The sequence below is a fragment of the Telmatherina bonti genome (assembly GCF_933228915.1).
Source record: "Telmatherina bonti genome assembly, chromosome: 14".
In the NCBI taxonomy this organism is placed as follows: Eukaryota; Metazoa; Chordata; class Actinopteri; order Atheriniformes; family Telmatherinidae; genus Telmatherina; species Telmatherina bonti.
In genome coordinates, this window is record NC_136612.1 from 12840910 (window position 1) to 12866863 (window position 25954).

The 25954-nt window shown below is 41.2% G+C and overlaps 1 protein-coding gene across 1 annotated transcript in view; it reads left to right on the forward strand.

The window, feature by feature from the left end:
• The first annotated feature begins 5158 nt into the window (after nt 1-5158).
• Nucleotides 5159-25954, forward strand: part of prr36b (proline rich 36b) — a 35716-nt gene continuing 14920 nt past the window's right edge. Inside the window, exons 1-3 of the mRNA XM_079253457.1 lie at nt 5159-5303; nt 21688-22401; nt 23349-23436. Of these exons, the coding sequence (XP_079109583.1) occupies nt 21786-22401; nt 23349-23436 (704 nt within the window). The 5' untranslated portion in view covers nt 5159-5303; nt 21688-21785. The remainder of the gene's footprint in view (nt 5304-21687; nt 22402-23348; nt 23437-25954) is intronic.

Consider the following 25954-nt stretch of genomic DNA (forward strand, 5'->3'; position numbering starts at 1 on the left):
TGTATAAATATAGTCAATTAATAAGGTTCTTGTTGCCTTCCTTTTTCACAAGTTGCTTGTCAGAGAGTGTAGAAGCATCTTGCATGCTAATGATATGCTGTACTGGCATGTTGCATTCTTCAGGGAATCCATGCTGTGCACAGAGCACCAGCTGCAACTGCGTGTGCTAACCTGTATCTGCCTGCTATTCATCCACACACACGCTATTTCTAATATAATATAACATCTGAGTTATTAGTGTGAAGTGTTTTGCCTGGTGAGATGGGTCTCTTGTGTATTTGGAAGCCTCTTGTGATAACAGTGTCTGATGAGATGGGTGTGTCTCAGTGCCAGCTCTCAGACATTCAGACCTGCCTGCAATCTGACTCTTCACGCTAGAGTAAATGTAACACAAGGACAGCAAGCCTGTCTCTGCTGCTGGTTAAAATGACGAACGTGTTGTGCAAGAATTTGGGATATCAGACTCCCAACTGGAGGCCAGGTTTTTGCATATTTGTTGAGTTCCAGCCCTTTTGTGCCACGACTGTCTGAGCTTAACTGTGCAGAAAAAAACAATGAAATAAATAACACGGGAACTGTGTGCCGGGGTACACAGCCCTGCCCCTTCCTGTCTCCGCTGCCGCTTACCATTGCCTGTGAGAAAGAAAAAAAACACCTTCCTCTCTTTGTTGCACTCGGCTGACCGTGCCAACACGTCCATCAGCCTCAAGTCAGCAGGCACTGAGCAGCACAGCACACAACCTCCTCATCCTGGTCTACACCTTGCCTTGTGTACAGCACACACACCTGGATTCATCCTCTATACACACACAACTACAACTACAGCAGGTTTAACCTCAGCTCTGTCTGACCAAATATTTGATTATTCCTGCCAATATGGTATAAATCAACCTCCAGTTATAATTCAACAAAAAAAATAGCATTTTCCAAGGGCAGCGACACCTAGCAACAAGAGGAAAATGCTCATTTATTTGAGGTTTGTCTACGTCACAGAAAAAGCTTCATTCAGAGAGATGAAAAGAGACCAAGAGATTAGATGTTGGCTTCTTTTTTTCTGCTCCAGTCAGGTTTGTCATACTTGTGCAACACTTTTCTCTAAATGAGCTTAAAAGAAAGAAAAAAACACACTCCCCAATGTGGTATTTGGAGGAGGAAAAAAGACAAGTGCACCATAGTCTTGACATAAAAAGAAGCCCATCCAAAAGACACCAGTGCACAAAAGCCTGGCTCACGTAGACAGGGACAGGCGGCTGCTGGGAGCTGAGCATGCAGTGCAGCAGACAGGCAGACAAGTAGACAGGCGGCATGCCCACCCAGACTGTCTCTGATGAAAAGCTCTGCTGTGGAGAGGAGCACAGCACACAGAAACAAAAGCTTCCAAGAGCAGCAAAATCACGCCTTTTGCTATCTCATTTCCACATCCAGGAAACATGCTACTCAATTAAAAGCATGGTACTCAGAAACAGGCATGGTCGCTCATTGCTGTCTTTATTCCTTACTGGTAAACTCCCTCTTTTGTTGTTTTGTTATTTTTGAGTCAGACTGAAGTTGCAGACAGGTGCACATCCTAAATATATCTGCTGGAGATATGACTTTACAGATGTAAGGAATAAAATATCTAATATACATCTGATCTGAAAAGTATAAGCTGATTCGGACCATTCAACAGGTCTGAAATGTATCGATGGATTGTGGCACAGCAGTAACATAGATGGCGGACAATGCAGGCAAGTTGATGCATGCGGTGCAGTGCAAGTCCACCGTTAAAGTGTGTGAGTGTGTGCAGTCGGGCATGGAGAATGGAAGAAAACAGTTTGAACATTGGAGAAAGGGGTGAAGGGGCCTGGGGGGAGGGCAAACAGACAACTGGGAGAAACTCGGACAAGAGAGTAGGGTGACTTGCAAGAGGTGACATCATCCTTCATTTGAATAATCCCCTGGCCTGGAAGGTGATTGGCTGCTCGCAGAGAAAGAAGAGTTCCACTGCCATTCGCTATTCACCCCCTTTCAATTTTGGCATGGCGCGCTGTCTGGCAAATGCTCCGTTCAAGGACACACCGCAAGCTCACAGTTTTTGAGCAGAACACAAAAAAAAAGCCTGTTGGAAATCCTTTTCTGCCACTACCCCCCATGAACATTTCAGAGGAAGTTTTTGTTGAAGGTTTTTATCTTGTTGCAAGTTATTTTTTTCTTTAAACGATCACAGAAGATGTGAAGTGAGGATGTGATACAATTTGTGATAGAATGACAAGACACAAAAAGCCAAATGCATACTTAATTACCAGTATGCAAACTGTGGGTTTTCCATTTGAATAAACAAAATTGAGCTGTTCGCCCACCTGTGGGTGCAGCTGCAGTGGACTTACAAAAGATTTAATCACAAACCATCATTACATGTTTTTCCTGTACATCCAAATCAGGTGTTACCAACATTATGCAATATTATATCGATGACCTGGCCTGTCATGCCCAACAAATTTGCCCTTTTTGGATATAAAGGAAATAAAGTTTTGTGGATATAAGGCTCAACTTGTTCTTAAAGAATTATTCCTCATTTATTTATTGCTTAATTAGGTATTAATGCTGGTCGTGTCAAGGGGAATGTGAGCTCAAGAGAAAAGGTAAGAATGAGTGCAAGAAAAAGCAGATAAAAATACAAAAGATAACCCGACGCCAATCTCCGACTTTACTGTCAAATCCTAGCTAGAAAGACCAGACAACCAGCTTTAAAGAGACTTCACAGAAGAGATTTTACAGGAATCCGAAGGAAAATTAACCAAAGAACCACAAGGAAGACCTGCAGGAAAAAAAAAACCATTAACAACAACAATCACAACACAAGTAAGAACCAGATGCAAACATGACTAACTTTGTGATTAACCCTACAGGACATCATAACTGTTGAATAAAGGTGTTTTTAAAAATTTTAATGTTTTAATGTCAAGATCACTAGTTATTATTTAATTAACTTAAGACAATATTATTTATTATCTTATATTGAGATAAAAAGTATTGTTTAGTCATACAAGTACATGTACAATAGATACATCTGTTGAGATAAAATTTTATTAGTTTGGCCGAATAAAATGTATTTTCTCATTAACAGTGGGATGCACAAAACGGAGTGGGAGCTACTGGTTTTGTTGGTAAAACGTTGGGAAATCAGGTATTAAAACAAGGAAATTACTCATTTATGAGCTCATTTAAGTGAGATGATTCTGAAAAAGAAAAAGCAACTGAGAATTTACTTTGCTAACGCAATATAACAAAGTAATTGGATAAAGTGCTTCATTTCATAAATAACAAAACAGGTTTTGTTCTAAACTAGCCCATTTACTGTTAAAATAAATAAAACATGCCTGAAATAACCCAACCCAACCCTAAAGTACTTTGAACAAACAAACCAAAAAAGACTATTCTTAAAAATATATACTTTAAAAAATAAATTTTGTAGAAATCACAAACATGCACCCTCCTCTGAATGAGAAATGTTGGAATTTTCTGTGGATTTCATTATATATTTTTATTTTATTAGACATTTCATATATTAAAACATGTTTCCAGTCCTCATTCTAAACTAACCTAAACATCTAGTTAATGCTGCTTAGTGACCTTTTTCTCCCCCAAAATGCTGAAACTTAGGTTTGTCCCATAGACTGTATGGCCTCCACTGAGTTGACAGTGGGGGGGGGGGTGGATGATTGACATGTATCAATCTAACTAAATTGAGCTAACCAGCTAACAGATGTAGGAGGGCTAAAAACTGTGGTTTCGCTTCACTCAGCCTTCTTGACACCTGTCAATCAAAATGATACACCCTCCCTTACATGCACAGTTGTCATGAAACTACACTTGACTTATTATTCCTAATTTTATTTTTCAACCAACATTTCTGCTGTTAATTTAAGTTTTTTAACATGGGACTTGATGGGGGGGGGGGGGGGGGGGTAGTAGAATTAGTACACAATTCTACTAAATTATGTAAAAACAACAAATAAACAATTTTTTAAATCAACACTATCTATAATATTTTGTCAGTGTTTGCAAGGCCGGATTATCCAAGGGGCATTATGGGCACGGACCCCAGGGGCCCACGCCCATTCGGGGCCTATGTGGGGCCTCGTAGGGCAAACACCAGTAGTTTGGAAATTAAACAAAATGTACATAAAAGCCAGATAGTTACACCACAGTGTCTAGTGCAAAGGTGCCCAAGGTGGGGCCCACAGGCTAAAATCGGCCCGCCAGCATTTTGCTCTATACAGAGCTTGATGAAAAGACACTTTCAGTGTCATGAACCCCAATAAAACCAGACTCAGAGGGACCCTGACTGACTCACACCTTCAATGACCTTGTCAGTGAGCCAGGTGCAACCCAACATGGAGACTGGTAATGTCCAAATATACCAACTTGCCTTGTTCCACATGCACTGTTTCTGGTTGTTGACACTTTGCACTTGGTTAAAGTTTAGTTGCTGTAATTATTGTTTCTTGCCCCTCTAACAATAGCTTCATTGTTCTATTGCTATATTGATTTTTTTATGTAACATTTTATTTGCCCAGATAGGAAAAAAATACAGTGTATTTGCTATTGAACAATAATTAAAATAACGTTGTGCATTTTCTTGTGTTTCATCCTTAAAGGTGCAGCGTTTTGGCCCGTGGCTCACAGGATCATTTTCAGTTTGGCCCTTGGAGGCAAAAAGTTTGGGCACCCCTGGTCTAGTGTATTGCTACTGGTACCACTGGCTGAGAGATGTTAGAAATGTCGTATCACAGTGTATTTTTACAATCTTATGGTGGGGAAGGGGGCCCCTGGAACACTCTGGGCCCAGGTACCCGTGCACTTTTAATCCGGCCCTGATGTTTGGGTAAGTTTACATTTTTGTGTCAAAAGATGTGTAATATTACCATTGAGTAATAGGAATTCCGACATTTCCAAGGCTCCTGAAGGCATCGGCGGCTCTATCCTCCGCCTGTCCATCCATCCGTTCACCGGTCTATGAGTGTGTATGTGGGTGTAGTGAAGTGAAGCGTCATTCTCCTCCTTTCTTCCTTCCAGGGTGCGCGCATCACTTGCGGAAAACCCGCGCTCGAGATCCACAAGTTTATATCTGTCCTCTCGGCTGGAAGCCCGCCCCCCCACCCCCTACTATCCCAGCATTATTTGCCTTTTTCTTAGCAGTTTCGCTTTCATCCTCTTCCTCACTTTCCTCTTGTTCTGACTCGGAGGATCCAGCCGTGGTGGACTGGCTGACACTGGGCGTAGCTGGGAAGGATTTCGCTAGCTCGCCTCAGCACCGACTGGTAAGGTCGAGATTGATACAATGCTTCAGCTAGCATGCTAATATTAGGTGTTTGGCTAATTAAAGTTAATTAATATATATTTATATAGCCTATATATATAAAAACAGACTTATATTAACGTCACGTCTGTCGGCGTGACAGTCTCGGTCGCGCTTCTTCTGTCAATACTGTCGTTTTTCTTTCTGTTTTAGGGCTAAACAATGCTTTAAAATGTGTTTTTTGGGATTGGATAAATTAAAATATATGTTTAACGTTTAGTAGAAAATGTAAAGAAGGTTAAGTTTTACTGTCAAGTCATGTTTTTGTCGATGAGTCGCTCCGTTTGAGTGAACGTGATTCCCGTGGAAAGGGGGGTGTTTGGTGGGGCGGTGGCAGGCTGCATGGTCGTTCAAGTGCTCCACAGACCTGTTAGCCTAAACTCACACCAACAAGTCATTTATTTCAATGTTTTCCCCCCTAAGGAAACGTGTCCCCCCTGTTAGTGTGGCCATTTTGTCTTGTTATTTCACGCTAAACTTTCTCTTCTCCCCTAGTCTCCCCTCCTCCACCCTCCATCGTGGATTCCCATTGTTCTGTGATGGGCAAAGTAGTGAGAGCTGAGAAGTGTTTCAGTCGCTTTGGGAGAAGATGGGGGGAGAGTTTTTTTTCCCCCTGCAGATGAATTGACTTGATGAAATATATCTTTGGGGTGTTTTTTTGCAGCATTTTAAAGCTTTTAGTTCTTTAAACGCTGAAGGGAGAGTTTTTAAAGCTGGGAGTTGTGCACAGCTGGCATGTTATCAGAGCTGATTAATGTCAAACCCCCCCCCCAACCCAAAAGTGATCAGCTATTGTGATTTCAGGCTAGATGGGTTCTCTTTAAACTCATTTTTAATTTTTTTTTTTTTGGTGAATATGAACAGTGGGGAGGAGAAGACACAATTAAGACAAAAGCCTGGCCTCAAAAATCACCCAACAGCTGCAAACATGAGGCATTTAAAATCGTAATCCTTTGCTCGCAAGTCCATCCTCTTCCCATGAGGTGGTACAGGCTGTGACATAAATTGTCTTAAGCCTTTTTCAGTCTCAGAGGGAATGGGCTGACCAATAATAAAGTGATCCACCATGATGTTGATGTCATCCTAAAGTAAATGGCATCCCAGGGCAACGAATATGAGCACTTTTAAAAGCTGCCTTGGAGGGACTCCAACACTTTTAAGTCAGAGGTAGGCTAAGCCAAAAGCAAGTTCCACCCAACCCCTCTTCTCCCCTCCTCTCCAGTGCATGGATGAGCGAATGGCTGACTCACAGTGTTGGTGGATGAGGCAGGGAAATGACAGGCAGGCAGCCTAATGCAATCTTGTGAAATTAAATTTAGCTGCCATTAAAAGGCACACTGTTGTTACGAAGTCATTTGAGTAGGACTTTGAAAGATTATTAGACCGAGGAAGTGGATTATGACCACAGGCGTTGTGTGAGGAGAGACTATTTGTCAGAATTTTAACCTGAAACATGACAGGTTTTTGTAAAAAGCCAGTAATTGGGGAAAAAAAACTATAAAAATATAAGAGTATTCGCTTCTCTGTTGTGGAAGTTGGATATTTTCCTTATTTTTAGGCATATTTATTTTTATATCAAACAGCATCTCTTTGTCTTTGTCAGAGGAGTCTGAATCAGTGGGTGTCTATGGGCAACAATGGGAGCACATTGCCACCGTAGACACTCCCCAGTCCAGACATAACTGATAGTATGGCGACTATCTCTGAAATACTCATTTAATCACTCAGATCTGTTAGTAACCTGCATTGTAACTTGGTTGTATGGATGGTGTTAGGAAAATGAGATGTAAATGTTGACTGTCATGATATTTAAATACGTAAATCACATATTTAAATCCTTCAGTATGTGGTGCTAAACTTGTATTTCTTGTGTAGGACTGTGTGCCTTTGGATTTCTGATACTCTAAGCATAAACCACAAGTTTAATCACAATCTGATTTATTGATGCTGGATATAATAGTTCAGTGTTAGAAGATATCAAAACTTCAGCTTTAAGATATGATTTTGATTAGAATCAGCCAGCGATATCACATGCAGATTTAAAAACAATTACTTCTATTTATACCAAACTAAAAAATAACTTCCATTTTTAACAAAACAGTACCGCTGATATTTAGCTCCACATTATGAAAGAAGGCATTTTCATTGAGAGGTGAAATCAGGATACAGTGTAAACTTTCCTATTAGGTCTCAAAAAGACTTATTTATAATAACCAAGTTAGTGCAGTTTGACTTGATTGTATGCATCTCACAAATAACTAATGTAACGATGCAGTAAACAATATTTTCTGTTTGATGATGTTGGCTTGTTAATCATTGAATCAATGTATTGTTACAAAATACTATTATAACACAGTAACTATGTAAGGATTAAACAATGAGGAGCTGTGCATTACACGATTTTAATGTACAATGCAGAGTGTAGAACACCACAAGGTGAAGTGAGACCATGGTTCCACACAGTAAACATTTTATAAAAGATGTTTATTTCTGTTTTACAAAACTTGCTTCATATGTTAATGTATAGGAACGATTTTATTTTTACCTCAATGTGATTTTTATGTGAAGGGAAGCGTGTTTCGATCATTGAATTGGCAAACGCCAGCTGATCTGAACCAGTTGATTAGGGCGTTGCTATGGTGATGCCCATAACGGAGTGATACAACTTGCCGAACTACATGTGCGTTTAAACAAAAATGATGCATGCCAGCGTTACAGTTTACAGCGTTACAGTCAAAAATACTTTTTTGAGCTTGTTTTATATCGGCCATTTCAAAGTGATATTTTGATCCTGCCAGGACAGGTTAGGTTTGGTAGGTTGCAACAGTTTTCCGTTATTTTGACATTAATTAAATTAATTTAATTCAGAAGCTTATTACTCTTTATGTGCAGTAATTAATATGCACTTGTGTTGAACTGACTCATCAATCTCACTTACTCATGCTTAAAATTTGGTTATTTGGGCCTCCATGATGTGATAACTTGGCCTTTTGTTGATGTGTGATGAGAAAAATGAACATCTTTGAGTTAATTGGGGCTGGTTATCCATGATCACACCTCTTTAAAGTTGCTGTTGTTTGTCTTCTTATGGAGTGACCTTCTTAGGCTTTATTTTGGACTAATTAAAAATTTAAGGACCTATTTTGCTGGGAGCTTGCCTCCTGACCTGTGCTTTAGCCCTGGAAAGGGAGTTGGTTGTTGCATTAATAGACCTGTGTGTCAGCTTGCCCATAGCCTGAGGCCTGGTGTTGGTGGGTGTGTGACTCGGACTGAAAATCCCCCTCCTCTTCATCTCTGAATGTCTCAGTAGTGACAAGGGCAAGCTTGTGCCTCTGGTCATCGAGCTTTTTTCAGCCTCCACCCGCGGCCCTTGGCGTCATTAGAAATTACCGCCGTCCTCCGTCGCTCTCTTTTTAATCCGTGGAAACAACTGCACCATACTTTCTTGTCTTGAGATTATTAAAACACTCGCAGAAACGGTACGTTTGGCTGAATTTCCTTCTGTCGTCCGGGTGATTGCGGCTTAAAGGAAACTGCCGCGGGCACCACAGCGAGTTTGCACAAAGAAGATAAAGCAGAGATAAACTTTGCTGTTGTTTGTGCACTCAGCCTCGATAGCCGCCACGGTCGGTGGTATCACAGTTGTCGGCGCACGCGGTTGGCAACTGGTGGTGCAGTTTTGAGGCAGTATTTGCCAGCAGCTGCAGTAATTTGCTGTGTTTGGACACTGAATTCCTCTGGGAGGCGGATGGATAATGGATGTGGTTCAGAGCCCTGTTGCTAGGCTTCTACGCCACTTCTTTTTTGTAAAACGGCACAATGGAAGGAGGTGTCTAGTCATCTCCACTGAGCTCAATATTACAGTCGCTTTGTCACTGCTGGCTCAGATAAAATCGTCTTCTTAACAATGCCATTCTCTATGTTTGCCCAGTGGTTTTGTGGCCAGAAGCCGCACCATATGTAGCCACATATGGAATGGTAGGAATTTGTGCCAGACATTACTGCTGGCACCGTTACTTGTGCTGGTTTGCTGCTGTGAAGGAATAAATAAATACCTTTGTGGTTGTTGTCAAAGTGGCAAAGGAAGGGGTTTAGGAGACTTTTTTCTTTCTTCCCCTTTTGATCAAGATGCTTTTGTTTTTGTGGACAGATGTGCGTTCCACTTTTTCGTTCGTAGAAAGCTGTATTTCAGCAGCCACTGATCTCGCCTGCAACTCGACCTGTCCGCCGTCCTGCGAGAGATCAGATTCCATCTGGAACGTGCCGTGTCCCTCTTCAAACAGGAGCACATAATCCTCTTATGGACTGAGTTGTTCCACTTGTACTCTGTGTGCAAGGCGTCCGTGCGCAGTCTCCTAAAGAGCGACGGAGCCACTTGGGTGCGTTTCTCCCATCCCGTCCAGATGCTCGGGTTCGGTCCAGCTCCCTCCCCTCCATCTCTATCTGGTGTCATTGATCCAAGCCACCAGCTGGTCCTGGCCTGGCCTGATCTCATTTACCCCCAGAGAGGAGCTTGTTTGTGGGCAGACAGCCCATTATGGAGATGATCCAGCAGCTCTTCAAGTTACAAATTAGCCTTAGTTTCTCTGCTGGTTTCTTCTGTCTCACTTCTTGTCTTGCTGTTTTTTTCCTTGTCCGTCCTTGTCCCTGTTTTTTTCCTTTTTTTTTCATCATCACTGTCTGCCTTACTTCCCAGGGGAGAGCGCTAACAGCTCCAGGGGAACCTGGCTCACTAATGCACTTCCTCTGTCTGCCTCCATCCAGGCCGTGGCCATCTGTGGAGCTGCCTGCCTGCTTGACTCCCCACTTTCTCCTGTGCGATCAATATCCAGAGAGTTGAGCTTTGCGCTGCCCTGCTGGTCTTCGCTGCAGGAAGGGGAGCTCGGCCAGGCTGTTGTAGGGGCAATCACGGTTGCATCGGGGCCTTGTTTGTGGTTTGCTTTATCTATACTTATTGTTTGGGGGCTGATAGACCCTCTAGCCCTACCTCCACATGGTATTGTCTAGTTTCTGGGACATACAGAGGCCTCTGTTACTGTTACATATACCTCCCCTTGTTCCCCTCTACGCCGCTCTCTCCCTGTCAGCGTGTCTCTGTATCATTTGAGGACAGTCGGGGCCGACTGTACAAGATTAGCATCTCTCTTTGTCCAGGGTTAACGAGCTCTGTCATGTGTTAATCTGCGCGTCCCCAGGGGGCCGGGTTTCCCTCATCCTGGGTGGACCATGGGAAGCAGAGGGTTCAAGTGTTTGTATATTTGTTGTATGAATCATCTTTGACATTTGTCAGAAGGAAAGAGGGGTTTATAAGCTTCATAATGAAACTTTAACAGCTAGTGGCATTAATTACCCTCTGTGACATCCATAACCTGTTTTCCTCATTAAAAAAACTAAATTAAATAGAAAACAATTTTATTTTAGATGAGTCACCTCTTGAGGATGATGTAAAATGTTAGTGTTGTGTTACAAAGAGTCTCTAGGATTACTGCCAGCCTGTCTAATCACATGTTTCAGTGATCCAGGTGACTGTCACACAATCTGCTGCTTCCCCTCACACATGCCAGCAGCCAAGTAAACCAGGTGACGGATAAAGACTCATTGCTTCCTCTCAGCGGGGTCTTTGTTCTGCTGTACTTTTGTCTTACTGCACATCGCAGCTGCAAATCAATGGGAAGAATTGACTGTATTTTCCACCATTAAGGAGTTCAATTCCCAGCTAGCAAAGGAGGAAGTGGGCATCAATGAGGTAGTTGAGGTAGGTCCTGATCGTATCGCTAGACCGTTTATTCAGTATTTTACGTGTATGTCATACATAGTTGTATGATTGGAAATCATTTTTATTGGCCTGTGATTGAATATTTAGAGAACAGGAGGTTTATGATGCTGTTTAACGCTCATATTATGCTCTTCTTGTTTGTTTTGCATCATATAAAATGCAACAAGTTGTAAATGTAAACAACTCAGACACAAAGTAGCTAGAACTGTGGGAGGAAGGAAGGAAAAATAAAGAGTCAGGGCACTTCCCCTTCCTCCCTAAGAGGGGAAGGGACATTTCTAATCTTACATAAGCAGCCACAATAAGAGGCTGTTTACGTTTGGTTCACTGGTCTTTTTAATTAATGAACAAATGTTGATTATCTCAAAATAACATTTAATTGGCTGGATTGATACGTGATTACTTGCTTCATCGTTGCGTAACAAAGCGTAGTTGTATTTGTTGAGCTGTATTTTGTGTTTTCCTTGCTGGACTTCTTCATGCTAAGGTGTTTCTCTTGTCTTTGTTTAAGCTAAGCTAAGGATGCCAGTCCAGCATGGTGGGAGTTTGAAGTGAGGAAAACTGGTTTTATTTCCATATTTGTGTAAATTCTGAAGCAAAAATTGTAACTCAAAACAAAAATGTGTTGATTGCACAGCCCTAATTTAGTCTAAATACAACAATATGCAGCATAAATAAGTCTTCTAAATAAAATGTTTGTTTTGGAAAGAAATGCTGCAACTGGACCAATGTTGCATTAATTTCCAGTTCTGCTTTATGTGTCACAATGCTGTGCAGCAGCGTGATGGAAGTTTCCTTCCCATCTCCTTGCGTTCTCCCTGCTTGCTCATCCCTCCTTCGGTCTGCTACACAGAGCAGCAGGCTTTGTTTGCAGTTTGTGTGCTGGACCGAGGCAGATCCTGACCTCAGCTTAGGGGTGTTTGGGAAATGTGCGAGCAACGATTAGCATTGAGCCAATGAAGGCAGCAGCAGCTCACAACCATGAATGTCGCATTTTTTCCCAACGCCTGAACATGCACCCGTTGTTTCTGCTTCTCTATAGCTGTGTTCATCATTACAAGCATCTGTTTGAGATGATCTACTCCTCATCTTATTGGTGGCTCTCCAGGTTTCTGATGGACTCAGCAGCAAACCAGACGGCTGTGTACAGAGTCTGAGAAGGAGCTGCTTGCATGTTATGATTATACGAGTGTTGCGTGAAAGTCCTGGCTGCAGGACTGCTGGTTAGAAGCTGTATTCCCTTTCAAAGGGTTTGTTGTGGGACTGAGAATGTTGTTCCAAAACTTTCTAATCGTGAGATTTAATAAGAAAGATGTATAAACATACAGAAATATGACTTGACCATTTTTTTACACAGCTGTTGGATTGTTGCTTTGCTTAGACTTATCTGAGCATCTCTGCTGTAAATGCTTTGCGCCTTGCATCTTTTTTACCTGTTCAGTCTCTTCTATCCATCATGTGACTGCTGTTAGCAAGGTCTAAACCTCATCAGCAGTGTCAAATATGACCCCCCTCCTATTTTTATGTTTGTATTATTATACTATGTGTAACTTGCACTGATCATGTCACGCTGTGCTACTTGTCCAGTCGTAGAATTTGTTATTTTATCTTGTTATGCAGCGTTACCTGTTATTTCGGTCCCAAGAAAAATTTCCCCTGAAGGGGAAAATGAAGTTTACTTTACTTCAAAGTTTAGTTGTGTTCCAGTTTATTCTTAAACGATGTTGTTGTTGTTCTTTCTGTGTGATAAATGTGTTAAATGAGGATTATGAATAGAAAAAGTGCAGAATGAACTCTTATTGCACTCCAGCAGTTTGACATATTAATGAGTTCACTTACATGTTAGATGAAGAGAAGCAGAAAGTCCTCTCACTGACTACTTTAACATGCTCAGCTCAGCTGACTGACAGCTGCTAAGCCATTTAACTAGACCACTCCGGGGGGGTCGATGAGCTTTCAGATGGTTTTACGCTGATTTTTTTTTAGTGGCGTCTGGAATATGTGTTGATTTTACAGCTTTATCCTGGATATCAGAGCTGCCTGATTTGGTGGAAAGCTGTGATATAGTTGAATAAAGCAGCGATAATATGATTTGTGATATAAACAAGTAATTATAAATGGGTTTAAGCTCATGGGTTGCCAAAGTGCCGTTCCACTTCTGCAGCTGTGCAGCCAGGTTAGCCGTAGGATTTGTGGAATGCTAATGTTGATGATGCAACCTTGTTGTGTCCTGTAGGCCAGTTCTGACCTTTGTTTTAAGAGATGCTACACATGCTATTACCAGTGTTACCAGTTTCTTCTCCTTTTGTGCACCCAAAACCATGAACACTTCGGACATGCTTGCTCAGTGGAATCTATGCAGGAGTCATTTCAAGCTGGGGTAGGTAACCTTGCCCAGAGAAATTTATTTTACTCTGGGTGAAGTGGTTCCTTGTCCTGATAGTCTGTACCTTTTGTAATCATGAACAATAAGAAATATAGTTAGACCCCCTCAGTTTACTGTAAATCTGTAAAAACTGACCAATCCAAATGTTTAGACCGAATAGAAGTTGTTCATTTCTTACATTTTGTAAGCTTCTTCACGGCTGAGAAAATTCAGGAAGGATTTTCTCGACCCTGCTTGGTTTGTTTGCCTCCTCCTGCTAAACAGTAGAGAAAGAGAAAATCGTTGGTGGAAAAAGCTGCAAACAAGAAAAGCAGTCTGAGAGCGCAAACATACACCACGGCATTTAAAATATTCCTGAATCCAAATGGTGATCTGGATCACCACAGAAATTAAATCACTTCTTCCTTTTCACATTTCCAACAACTCCTGAAAATTTAATTAAAATCCATCCATAACTTTTTGACTTATCTTGAACACAAACAGATAAACGTCGGTAAAAACATTACCTCCTTGGCGGAGGTAATGGGTCACGCAAGGAGCTAAACAAGAGGGGGAGGAGCCAAGACAGGGCGCCACTTTCGCATCTTGCTAGCTCCCCAACATTACCTACCCCAGCTTTAAGTCCGAACCGGTTTTAACCAGAGACTTTTGCTTTGAATAATAAATAAAGCAAGAAAGCATGTATTTACATTATTTAAAAGTATAACATTCAGATATCACATACAACACAAAAGTTGTTTCATAAAGTAAAAATCATGAGTTCAAGTAGCCGTTAAGGGAACGGAAAAGTGACTAAAACAACAGTTTAATAGAGAGTGGGCTGAATGGACAATCTGAGGCTCTGTGCCAGAAAGCTGCATCTTAAATGGGACATTTTCCTCCTCTCAGAGAAGAAGAGTGATTCATCTACACATTTCACCTTATTTGATCTTTTGTGGTCACATTCAGAAAGAAAAACCATGTTGAATCGAAAGCTCCTTGGCCAGCCCGATGTTAGTGTTGAGTGGTGTGTAAACAAGCAGCAGTAAATTATCGAGCTAACTCCGCAGAGTTGTGGTACTTAAAGAGACAAGTGTGGCCATTGTGTTGTTTTCTTTGGCTGAAAAAGTGGCTAAGATCTTTAAAAATTATGCTACATTTTCAACCCATTGAATATATCTAAATTTTAGATAATTTAGTTCGTCAAGCCTAAAATATGTGGCATCCCATTTGGTAAAAGAGATGTTTCAACCTTTGCCGGCGGGCCAAGGAGGAGCTGTTTGTTAGATCTTGTGTTTGCTACTTAAAAGTGTGTCGATTACAGGGTCAGAGGCCACCACATGCTGCTTTAAAATGCCCCCCCCCCCCTCCAACATCCTGCCAGTTTTCTGCTTAAAGTGAAAAAAAAACATCACACCATCAGTCATTTCAGTCAACCTCGGTCCAGATCGGGTCATCACAAACATCGTCCCAAACAAGCTCACTTTCTTTCTTTTTTTTATTGCATCTTTTCTGGTATCTAAGCTGCCCCACCCCCCACCACCATCAGCACCGCTTCCTTCCCCCACAATCCCTCCCTTATTTAGAGTCGGCCCCGGGGATAGAAGAAGCCTCTCAGAGCATGTGTGCACACAGTTGTGTATTATGAAAGCAGAGTTGTCTTTCTCCAACAGCAGTCCGTGCTTGCTCAAGGATACTTGTTTGGCTGAAGTAAGAGAGCGAGGTGGGGGTTGTGGAGGGGGGGCTTTGATGTCAGCCTTTGTATGGGACAAGGCAAAGAGTTGCGTGCTTTAAACCGATAGTGGATGCAGTTTGATGTGAACACGTATCAAAGCCCCACAGCAGATCTGACATTAAGTTAACATTTAGCATAATTACCCGCACAGCAGCTTCTTCATTTACATCTCCATCATCGGTCGCAGCTACGCCGCTTCGTTTAAAAGAAATTTAGCCACAAATGAAAATGTTCCTGTTGCCCTTTGAGCAGTTCTGTCAATTTAACTTATTATTTAAAGCAGTTTATACATGTGTAGCCTCACCACACACTATAAAAGACCGTTCTCAGCACAGAAATGAGGTGAAAGCTGTTAAAATATGCTAATGAGACGATTATTCGAGAGCTGCATGTTTCTGTCTAGACAGTCAGAAAAGCTTAGATCCCTCAGAAGAACTGGATGCCTTCCAGTTACTGACAGCACTGGACTAAACACTGCAGTGCAGCTCATACGTGTGAGCATAAACACGTTATGTTTGTGTCCCGGTGTGGGTATTAGGGAGGGATGATTCCTTAGGGGATGATCTCACCTTGCAGAGTTTGCTTACCCATCATTAACTTATTACTTGAGGCAAAGACCCTGACAACAATAACAACAGAAGTAAACAATAGTGTTTTTTGTGAAGTACAGAAAACATATCTGGATGTAAGATGGTAGGAAATAAACATCTGTATGTGCTCCAATGTAAAAAAAATAAATAAAAAAAAATCCATAAATATCTTTATAAAACAAAATGTTCACGTTTGCTGAAACAATCTGAAAACTGTCCACCGTTGCCTAGCAATGACTCAGCCGCTTGGGCTGATTTATCCTTTATTTGGATATCCTCTGGTTTCCACTGGACTAGCAGGACTGTTGCTTGTTGTTCTCAGAAGTGTCGGCATCGGCTTTGTGAAGGCTGTCTGAGCTGTCTGTTGTAAAGTCAATCAGAACACAGAGGGAGTTTATCCATGTTCATACTGAAAGATCAGCTTGACCTACATGGTTGAAACAAGACACTTTATGCTGTTTTTACTGTAATATTATCATAAGCTGCAGGTTAACTTCTTAGTTCAAGCCTGGTTTCCACCGAGGGGTCCTGCTTGTGGTGGGAGGGTTTGGTTTGGCAAGCTCTGGTCTCAGCTGGGAATGACGGGCATCCTGCAGTTTGTGTTCATTCTTCTTGGCTTTAAACAACAAAAAGTCTGCAGCATATTTAAACATTGATCCGTCTCCATTTTGTGGTTCTGTAACCAAACCCCTGTTTGATCCCGTAGAGAGCTGTTTGGAAATGCCTCCACACTTCCCACTGTCACTGATATGCTGATCAATTACGATACATTTTTCAGCGTGGCAGAACATGGCCGCTCACTCATTGTCAGCTAGCATCATCATCGACGACCGCTTGCAGCGGTCTGCTTGCAGAGCAGCCGATCAGAGGTCCACTTTACTTAGTTCTTCACTAAAGTATTGGTATTCGTTTCCAAGTGCTGCAAAATGTGAACATTTAGTGTGCAGAATGTGATCTGCTACTGCTGCGCTTTAATTTAATCATCATCATCATATTATTATTATTATTATTATTATTATTATTATGTTTCTAATAACTGGCAGGGCTATTCCTGACACAGGTAATGACACTAAATGCTGGATGCTGTTAGTTTACTGTGGTATCCTTAACGTTTGGCACAGCGCAAAAATAAAAGATGTTTTTAAATGGACTAATGCGGCGAACAAACCCAGCTGTCTCGGATCAGAAGACATTATGTCTCAGGTCAATGCTTACTCTCTGTCTCATGTGTATTACCTCAGAGGCTGGGGGGGATATACCAGACTGAATATGGGTTTTTAACCTGGTTCTTATAGAATATTCTCATGTTAAAGACTTGCCACACTTTGTTCTCCTAAAAACAAACCAACAAAAATGGCAGGCTTATTCTCAGCTTGGTGGATTCCAGGTTAAATGTGTGAATATTATGTAATGGGGTGAGAAAAGTAAACCAGTTTCATCCTCGTAAATATAAACCATTAGCTTGAACCGAATAACCACCCAACCTAACAACATGAAATAATATTTGCTCAGCTCTAAACAGAAGTTGAGCCTCTCAGCTCAGGACAGGAAAACATTTTTCTGCGTAACCGTCTAAAGAAAAGTGGAATAAACATGGAAGTCACTGAATTTCCAAATGGAAGACTTTTCTTTTACATAATTTCCTAGAAACAAGTTTTAGTGTCACAGTTTACAACTGTTACAGTCATACAGGGTTTAGACAGAAGTGCTGCTTAAAGCTCGGAATAAAGTGTAAAATCATTCACAGTGGGAATTAGATTTGTGTTCATTTAAAAGAAAAAGCTAAAACAAAGACACTGCTTCAAACATGTTATCATCCGTCATGATGCTTTCACCGTCCACATCCTGGCAATTCATGGGACCAGTGTTTATCATTCCTGCTCCTCTGATACTAAAGTGTTTTGAGGTTTCTACACACCTGGCTGAAATGAGTGGGCCATTTATGGGCTTGCAAAGAAACTGGTACGTGACTGGGATTGTAAAAAAAACTGCATTAGACTTGACCTGAAACTGTTGTTCCAGTAAGTTAATGAACTGAGGCTTTTAAATAAGTTAACACTCCTCTGAATTAATAAAGAAAACTAATTTAAAATCAATCCCAACCGTTTTAAAACCTTGAACTCTGCTAGAACGTGAAGGAAACCATAAACGGAGTAAAAATGCAACTCCACAGCATCAAATTCACCTTGTCAGGAGGCCAAACGTGACTTCTTCACATTAGTTCTGCTCCTCTTGACTCTAAAACGCTCCATTAATGCTGGATGGACCCCACTCTGCTGCAGTTTCTGTGGAGAATAAATGAAGGAAGTTGACCCTCCTTCTGGTTTGTCTCCGGATCGTCCAGATGACGCAGCTCCGGGTGTCCAGGCCACAGAGAGAAGTGCAATCTAACAGCTGTCTGGAGACTTGCAGAAGAAATAGAAATGTTCCCCTGGCTGTGGATAAGCAGTCAGGATTTATTACTCTGTTTAACACACACACACACATGCAACAGTGTTTGGTACTTTGGAGTGGAGAAATGAAGAGGCACAGTCTGCTGTGGAACATCAGGACCCATACAGGCTGAAAAAAAGACACAGATACATTTGCTGGTTTATTAAATGGTTAAATCTGGTCCCAGTGTTGCTGGTTGTACTGAATCAGTGTCTAGAATACACACGCTGAGATTATGGCCAAATACAATGTTTCTCCTCGTTTATGTGCGAGAAGAGTGCAGAAGATCAAGTCTTTATTCGGTCTTATTCCGTTTTATTTATTTACTTTTTTTAAACTTTTATTGAGTTTTGAGTTGTTTTTCCAAAACAGAGAACAGAACACAGATATATGGAGACATGCAGAACAGAACCCCCATCCCACAGCAAACAAAACAAAAAACATAGAAATAAATAAGTAGAAAAAAAAAAAACAAAACACATTGATGAACATCATATCAGCCTACGTTAAAAAAAAAAAAAAAAAAAAAAAAAAAAAAAAAAAGGAACACAAAGAGAATATCTATATTGAGGGATACAGTACATAGAGTGGATTAAGAGGGTCATCAACATCAGGACAACAGCCAGTGATGTTCTAGTTAAACCGATTCATGCAGTTCTGACTTCTCCTTTATAAATGTTATAGAAAAAAAAAAAAAAGGTTGCCAAGTCTTATAGAAGTCCGTTTTATTAACCACACCACCCTTCTCATCAGAGCTGTGACCAGTTTAAAGCACCAGTCAACATTGTGAAACATTACTGGTGTATAAAACCCCCGTGTGCCCAGTGGGTGCAGATACCATCAGGGTGTTTGGGGCAGCAGCCTGTTGCACTAGCTTGCTGTGCATCTTCTCTTATGTGGCGTTTGGGACACACAGATCTTCTTTTTCTTTTCTTTTTTTTTTTAAAGTCTTGTTCATTCTCCCTCCGGCTCTGCTCAGCTGCTCCAGCCATCTGTGCAATGGCAAACAGAGAACAGAGGGATGGACGGAAAGCGGGAGCAGTGGGGGGGAGGAGGAAGGAAAGCGAGGAGGGGAGAACGGTAAAGAGAAAGGGAGGATCAGTGGAGAATGAAAGAAAGCCTTTGGATGGGTAAGATTTAGTCTGGAGGATGAGTTAGAGGATGGCCAAAAGAGGGATAGAAAGATGACAGTGTGTGCGGGAATTGTTTCCAAGAAGCCGGCAGCATAAAGATGATGTCTGTCCTCTTTTTACAAATAGCGCGTAAGTTCAGGGCAGTGGAAACTGGGATGACTAGCGATGTCTGGATTTTAAAGTCGGACCAGTAAACAGCAGCCAACAGTGAGCTCATTTTACGTCTTGCGTTTTCTTTTTTTTTCTCCCCCTCCCTCCATGTCTCTCTCTGCCTGCTTTTCGGTTCCCATGCTCCACAGGCCAAGCGTCTTCCTTTGGGCTGGCCTCTGCTTTGCCTGAGTGTTTGTCTCACCATTTGGCCTCCTTCACAGCCGGCTCCTCACCCTGTTTGTAAACTGCGACAGGCCAGTTTCCTGCCACCCACCCACTTCCCCAGCGGCCTTCACTGAAACTTCCAACCTTAAGTAGCTGGAAAACAAAATAGAAACGACTTTAAATCAGTTTAAACCTCATGTCTCGTCTGGATTCTTATTTCTGTCATCTGTTAATGACAAGCTGTCTTCCTGTCTTTGGGGTTACTGAGTCTACAGTACACGTCTTGACCCAGTTAGCAAATGAATCCCAGTCATTTGCCCACCTAGTGCTACTTTTCTGTTTATAACCTCTTCAACCTTGTAGCGGGAAGCCAGCCTTATTGACTTGTCTCATCCAATAAACAGTTTTAACATCAGTACAGGTGGCATTTACATTTATGTGTGGAACCTCTTTAGACCCCCTGACACGCACTAGAAAACTAGTCTTCCACACTACTGACTGATTCCTTTTTCATCAAACCCCACAAACAACCCAGAGCAGCTACTTGGGCCAAGTGTGTCACTGAGCTTTTAAAGTATCGGAGGGGGGAGGAGGGGGGGGGGGGGGGGTTGTTGCAACAGCAGTGCAGTTGGCATCGAGATTAATGTCGGCTATTTGTAGAATAAGTTGTTTCTGCAGCAGAGACTTCGCCTTTGTCTGGCATGTGAGACCTCATTCATGCCTCACACACTGATCAGGAGATCACTTGGCTTCATCGATCCTGATATTGGATTCACGAAGTTGTAAAATAAGTCTCGCAGCTTCCACCGCCACCTTTGTGTCGCAGATCAGTTGTCATTTACATGGACAGAAATATTTGGATTAAAATGTCAATGACGACAAGCAAGTTAGGCTGATTGTGTCTCCACGCATCCCTGAACCCTGCGCTGTGGATTGTATTGCACTGATTAACAGTTTATAGAAAAACAAACAAAAAACGGCATGTATAAGTGATTAAAAAAACTCTGCAAGTAAATTACTTATATTAAAAGTACTAAAACTAAAAAGGGGTGAAACTGAAATCAGTAAGATGGAAATAAATACAAAATACACATCATCTGTTTACATCGGCAACTTTTGTGATGCACCGAAACACACATTCTTATTGCAATTGTAGCCCGACTACAAAAAATTTAGCACAATATTTATATTTTATTCATTTATTTATTTATTATAAATTTGTTTGATTCTCCAAAAAAAGTAAGTAATAATAAAAAAAAAAATCTGAGCACTTGAATGAAATGGAGCAAAAAGCAGAAAAATCTTATATAATCAGCCCCTCTCAGAGAAATAATTTATTAACCAAACATAATTATATGTAGCTAAGAACAGCTGCAGGCTAACTGCTAACATGCCACCAATTTTCAACAGATACTTAATTTTTTACGCTTTTTTACACACTACTATTAAAATGAATAGCTAACCACGTAAACATGGCTCCTGTTCCATCAGTTTGGGATGGAAGAAGCAGGAAGGCAAACAAAACCAAAACATCTTGTTTAGATGTTGACGCCTGTTTGCATCATGTTGTGTTGCACCTGCTTTTCTTTTAGCAGCTCGCTGCTTTAGGAGCTGTGATGATTGGCTGACTGAAATGCTTCCCTCTCTTTGCGTGACTACAGGATTTCAGTAGTTTTGGTTCAGTATAAACAAGCTCAAGCCCAGAAATGTGGCTGTCTTCATAGATATATTAAACTTTTTTGACATGTTTGCATCTGATTCCAAATGTTTTTATCAGTCTCTGCTTTAGGTTTGTAATATTTTCATGCTACATCTTTCTGTATTCAATCAGTTTGCCTCCTGACTCTTAAACCTGCGTAGTTGTAGTTGGAAGTTAATGTTTTATCTGATTCCTAAGGCTACCAACATTCCTGGGCTGATTGTTGATAGCAGAGACTGAGGACAGCTTTTCATGTCTGGTCTTGCTGTCGACTGATTGTCTAAATTCCCCCCCCCCCAGATTCGCCCTCAGTGCATCCGAGAAGCCTCCACAGCCGGTGTCATCCTGTAAGATTTAAGACTGTCCTGCAGAGACAGAACACCGCCATTCAAGGGGAGATGAAGCCGGATGGGGTTGCCACGGCAGCGCTGGAGCCAATGGAAACATTGGAATCCAATCCAGTAAATGAGGCAGCGCCACCCATGGAGCAGGAGCCTAACCAGCCCAACCAGGAGGAGATGCCGCAGCATCCTGCAGGAGACGCGGGTCAAGCAGAGCCACAGCCAAACCAGGCCAAGGAAACCCCGGCTGCCAAGACCAGCAACAAGACCTCAGGAGACTCCAAAGCTAAAACTACCAACAAGACCACGACCAAGGCAAAACCCAGCACCACTAGTTCACCCAAGACCCCATCCGGCCCGCGGTCGAATACATCCCAGAGCCGCATCTCAAATGGTAAGCCTCAGACTAACGGCGTGGCTAGGAAGACTACCCCTGCTACAGAAAAGAAGAGCACCCCGACCACAGCGCCCTCCAAAAAACCAACGGGGATGGTCGGGACCCCAGCTTCCAAAACCACCACAAAGGTGGGCGAGAAGAAAGCCACCGGGACAAGCCCTGCCACCAATGGGGCGAAGACAACATCTGGAGCACCAGCAGCCAAAAAGACCCCGCTGACGACTGCTAATGGTCTCAAATCCAACACGTCTGCAGCTCCTGCTAAAAAGCCCCCAGGTTGGTTTTTTCCCACTCTAACTCTGTTTTAGTCCACAATGCCTACGTTTACATGGGAGTTTTTATTCCTTTTTAATTCCAAGTTAATTCCGCTTTAAACGGATGAAATACGACCATGTAAACACTTCATTTGTAATGTTAATTTTTATTTGGAATTAAACTTAATTCCGATGTAAGTGTCTGGTTTATTCGCATTTTAATTCAAATCTATTTAATTCCTCTGTCATGTAAACCTTCGTTCCGCTCTAAGTTAATTCCGGTCGTTCAGAGCATGCTCGTTACCTTGTCCTGTCCCGATGCCGCGCGCTGTTTTGCCTCTCCTGTTCGGTGGTCTATCTTTCTTCTCCTTCTTAGTTGCAGTAAAAAGTGAAGTAGTATGCTTGTGTTGAGCTGCTACTTCACATTTATAATAAAAATAGCAGGGAAACTTGTACTTATTATGTAGTTTTTACAAGTTATGACTGACAAGACGAGAAGAGGGAAGGGAACTTTGTTTCCGGTATACGTCACATGCACCCTCCAATCAGAACCCTTCCCAACCCGCCGCTCTAAAGAGGAATTAAGTGAGGATGTGTTTCATGTAAATCTCCTTTCAGAATTATTTTCATGTAAACTCGTAAAAATTGTTATGATTGAATTGTTATTTAATTCCGAATGATCACTTCTGAATTAACCAACCTCATGTAACCGTACAGCTGTGTTCGTTGTAATGTGATGACATGCAGATTGTGGCTCATTGCATGAAATTATCATGCATGTTAGTCATGCTGGAGAGACTATTGCTACACTATTAACGCCCCAGATCATTGTAACACAATAAGACACATCTGCCTGACCTATATCTGTGAAATGTGCATTTCTAAACTCCAGATTAGAATAATGTTCTCTCTGTGTAAATTATTAACCCCCCCCCTCTCCTCTGCTCTTACGTCCCCCTTCTCCTCTAGCCTCCAAGCCTCCTCCTACAACTTCCACCAAGCCTAGCTCTGTTTCCTCACCCAAACCCGATAAGCCGCCTGTTTCCAAGACAACCAGGTAGGGATGACATTTATATACAACTAAAGCTTCACTGTGTAGCAATTAATAATGTAAAACCTGCCAGTAAGATAATAATTTTTCTACTTTATCTGTAATAAAGTTAATTTTCTGTTAACTTACCAATTATGTAATAAGTTTATTTTATGATTAATACATGATTATTATATTACAAGCTTGGCGTTTTAAAAATCCTTTAAAAATGTAACAAGTTACGCCAAAACTTAAAATATGCATGTATTTCTTAAAAATTAAAAATGTTTTAGGTTTGTATGCAGTTTCTTTTATAAAAATAAGTGCAGTTGGTAGCATAGTTGTAATAATTATTCATCAATGATGCTTTTTATGGTACTTATGATACTACTTAATTACAGAAAAGAAAGAGCTGCAAGACCCAACAGTTATTGAGAATGTAGATTATTTGCATTTAAAAGGGTATTTACACATTAGAGCAGTACGATGACACTTAATTTCAGTAAACAACATAAGGCATCAGCACTCATTTAGTGTTGGAAAATAAATTAGGTTACAGCATAAAAACAACTTTTTTTTTTTTTTTTTTTTTTTCAAAGAAAAACAGTCATATTTATGTATTATTGTATCATCAGTTGCACTTACATTTTCATAGGGTTTTAACCCTATGGATGGGTTTTAACTTTAATAATGAGCATGATAATACTATTGTATATTATATTATATTATATTATATTATATTATATTATATTATATTATATTAATAATGTAGCTTTACAAGCCTATGTTGTTATTACATCATTGGCTCAAACACTTTATTACATTTTTGGCTGTTGTTATATTATCCGTTGCTACACACACCTGTACATGTGTAAGTGTGTGTTTGTCTGTAGCACAAGCTGCTGTCTATTATTGGTTTTCTTCTCATAAGTTCTCCTGGCAAAAATATTTCCAATTGTTTATTTGCAACTTTGCAAATTTTCTACAAACAGTTGTGAATCAAAATAAATGATCTGCATAAAACGTCCTCAGTTCAGAAGGTTTCAGCTGGCTGCAGGTTCAAAGAGGCCGATGCCGTTAAGAAAGAACACCCTGGAGGGACCGAGGGACAATGATCCCCCACATAGAGGCCTGGCAAAGCCAGGAATAAATAAGCCAGCAAGCAGCCAATGTCAGAACAAGCCTTAGAGGAATGCCTCGCAGAGTTTCATCAGAGCAAGCATTATTCAGCTTTATTAATAAAACAAGAATTGGGAGGGTTTAGAGAGGCTTGGAGGTGCAGCTACAACAAGACAACGCTCTCAGCAGTGTAGAGCCAGAGCTTGTTTGTGTTTCTGTGCAGCAGCAAGAGTTATGTGTGTGTGTGTGTGTGTGTGTGTGTGATCAGACCAGCATGTGTTCCTCACCTGAGTCACACTGTGTACATGATGCTGGTTCCTGAGGTGACTTGGCTGCACCCCACCAGAGCCAGCTGAAGGAGGCCTTTGTGTGAAAGGGTGGTGATCCTGATCAGAAAGAGCCTTTGGGAGTCCTTTCCTGTAGTTTGTTTGTTTGTTTGTTTGGGGATAAAAAATGGGTTCGTTCTTCCTTACTGTTATGTCACCTTGTTGGTATGTCAGTGTGTGTACACATCCTGGAGTTAGAGATTGGATCATTTGGAGAGAAATTGTACAGCAGTACTGGTTGTATAAGCTCACAGTGAACGAGTTCCTGAGAATCTCCTTAAAGTTTGAAACGTTGGAAAATATAAGCTTATAAACTTGAAGCTACCACATTGCACTTTAGATAATCTCTAGCTGGTCACGCCGCCCAACTCCTTCAGCTCAGTATTTACCAAAAACAACTTCTAGCTTATTTTAAAGATGGTCCGACAAAACTCTTTGCTGACTCCCCTTCACTGGCTTACTGTTAGACTTCATATTGATTTCAATATATTATTTAAAGCATTTAATGGCCTTCCACCCAAATAAATCCCACATTTATTGACTGATACGTGCGCTCCAGACCACACAGATGATACCTTGTTGTTGTTGTTATTGTTATTACCCGTGTCAGCTGGATGAAGTTTATACGTTTCATATTGTTGTTGTCTCAAGTTTTTACTGGGTTTTAAGTCTCTGCTGCACCATTAAGCACTCTGTAACATTTATAAAAGTTCTTCATAGATAGTTTTTATTATTCATTCATTCTTATTTATTTAGCATTCAATACAGACATGAAAACAACAAAAATTTCTTTGTACATTTTTTAAAATTTATTTATGTAATGATTCAGACACTACCTCCTGTGCACTGCACACTGAGCGGTCAGTTACCATGGGTGAGGTGTTTCGGCTCCCCTTCCCCCACCTCTCTCCTTGTGCCACATGCAGCAGCTGGATTGTGGAGATTATGCTCAGATTACAGCTTTATACAATGGTTAATGTGCAAACATCTCATTAAAAAGAATTATACAAGGTCACGTTGGTAATCACCAGCGTAGCGCAGAACACTGTACAACCTTACTGAAGTGTTTGGGTCCGGTCATTTCTAACTCTTTTCTGTTG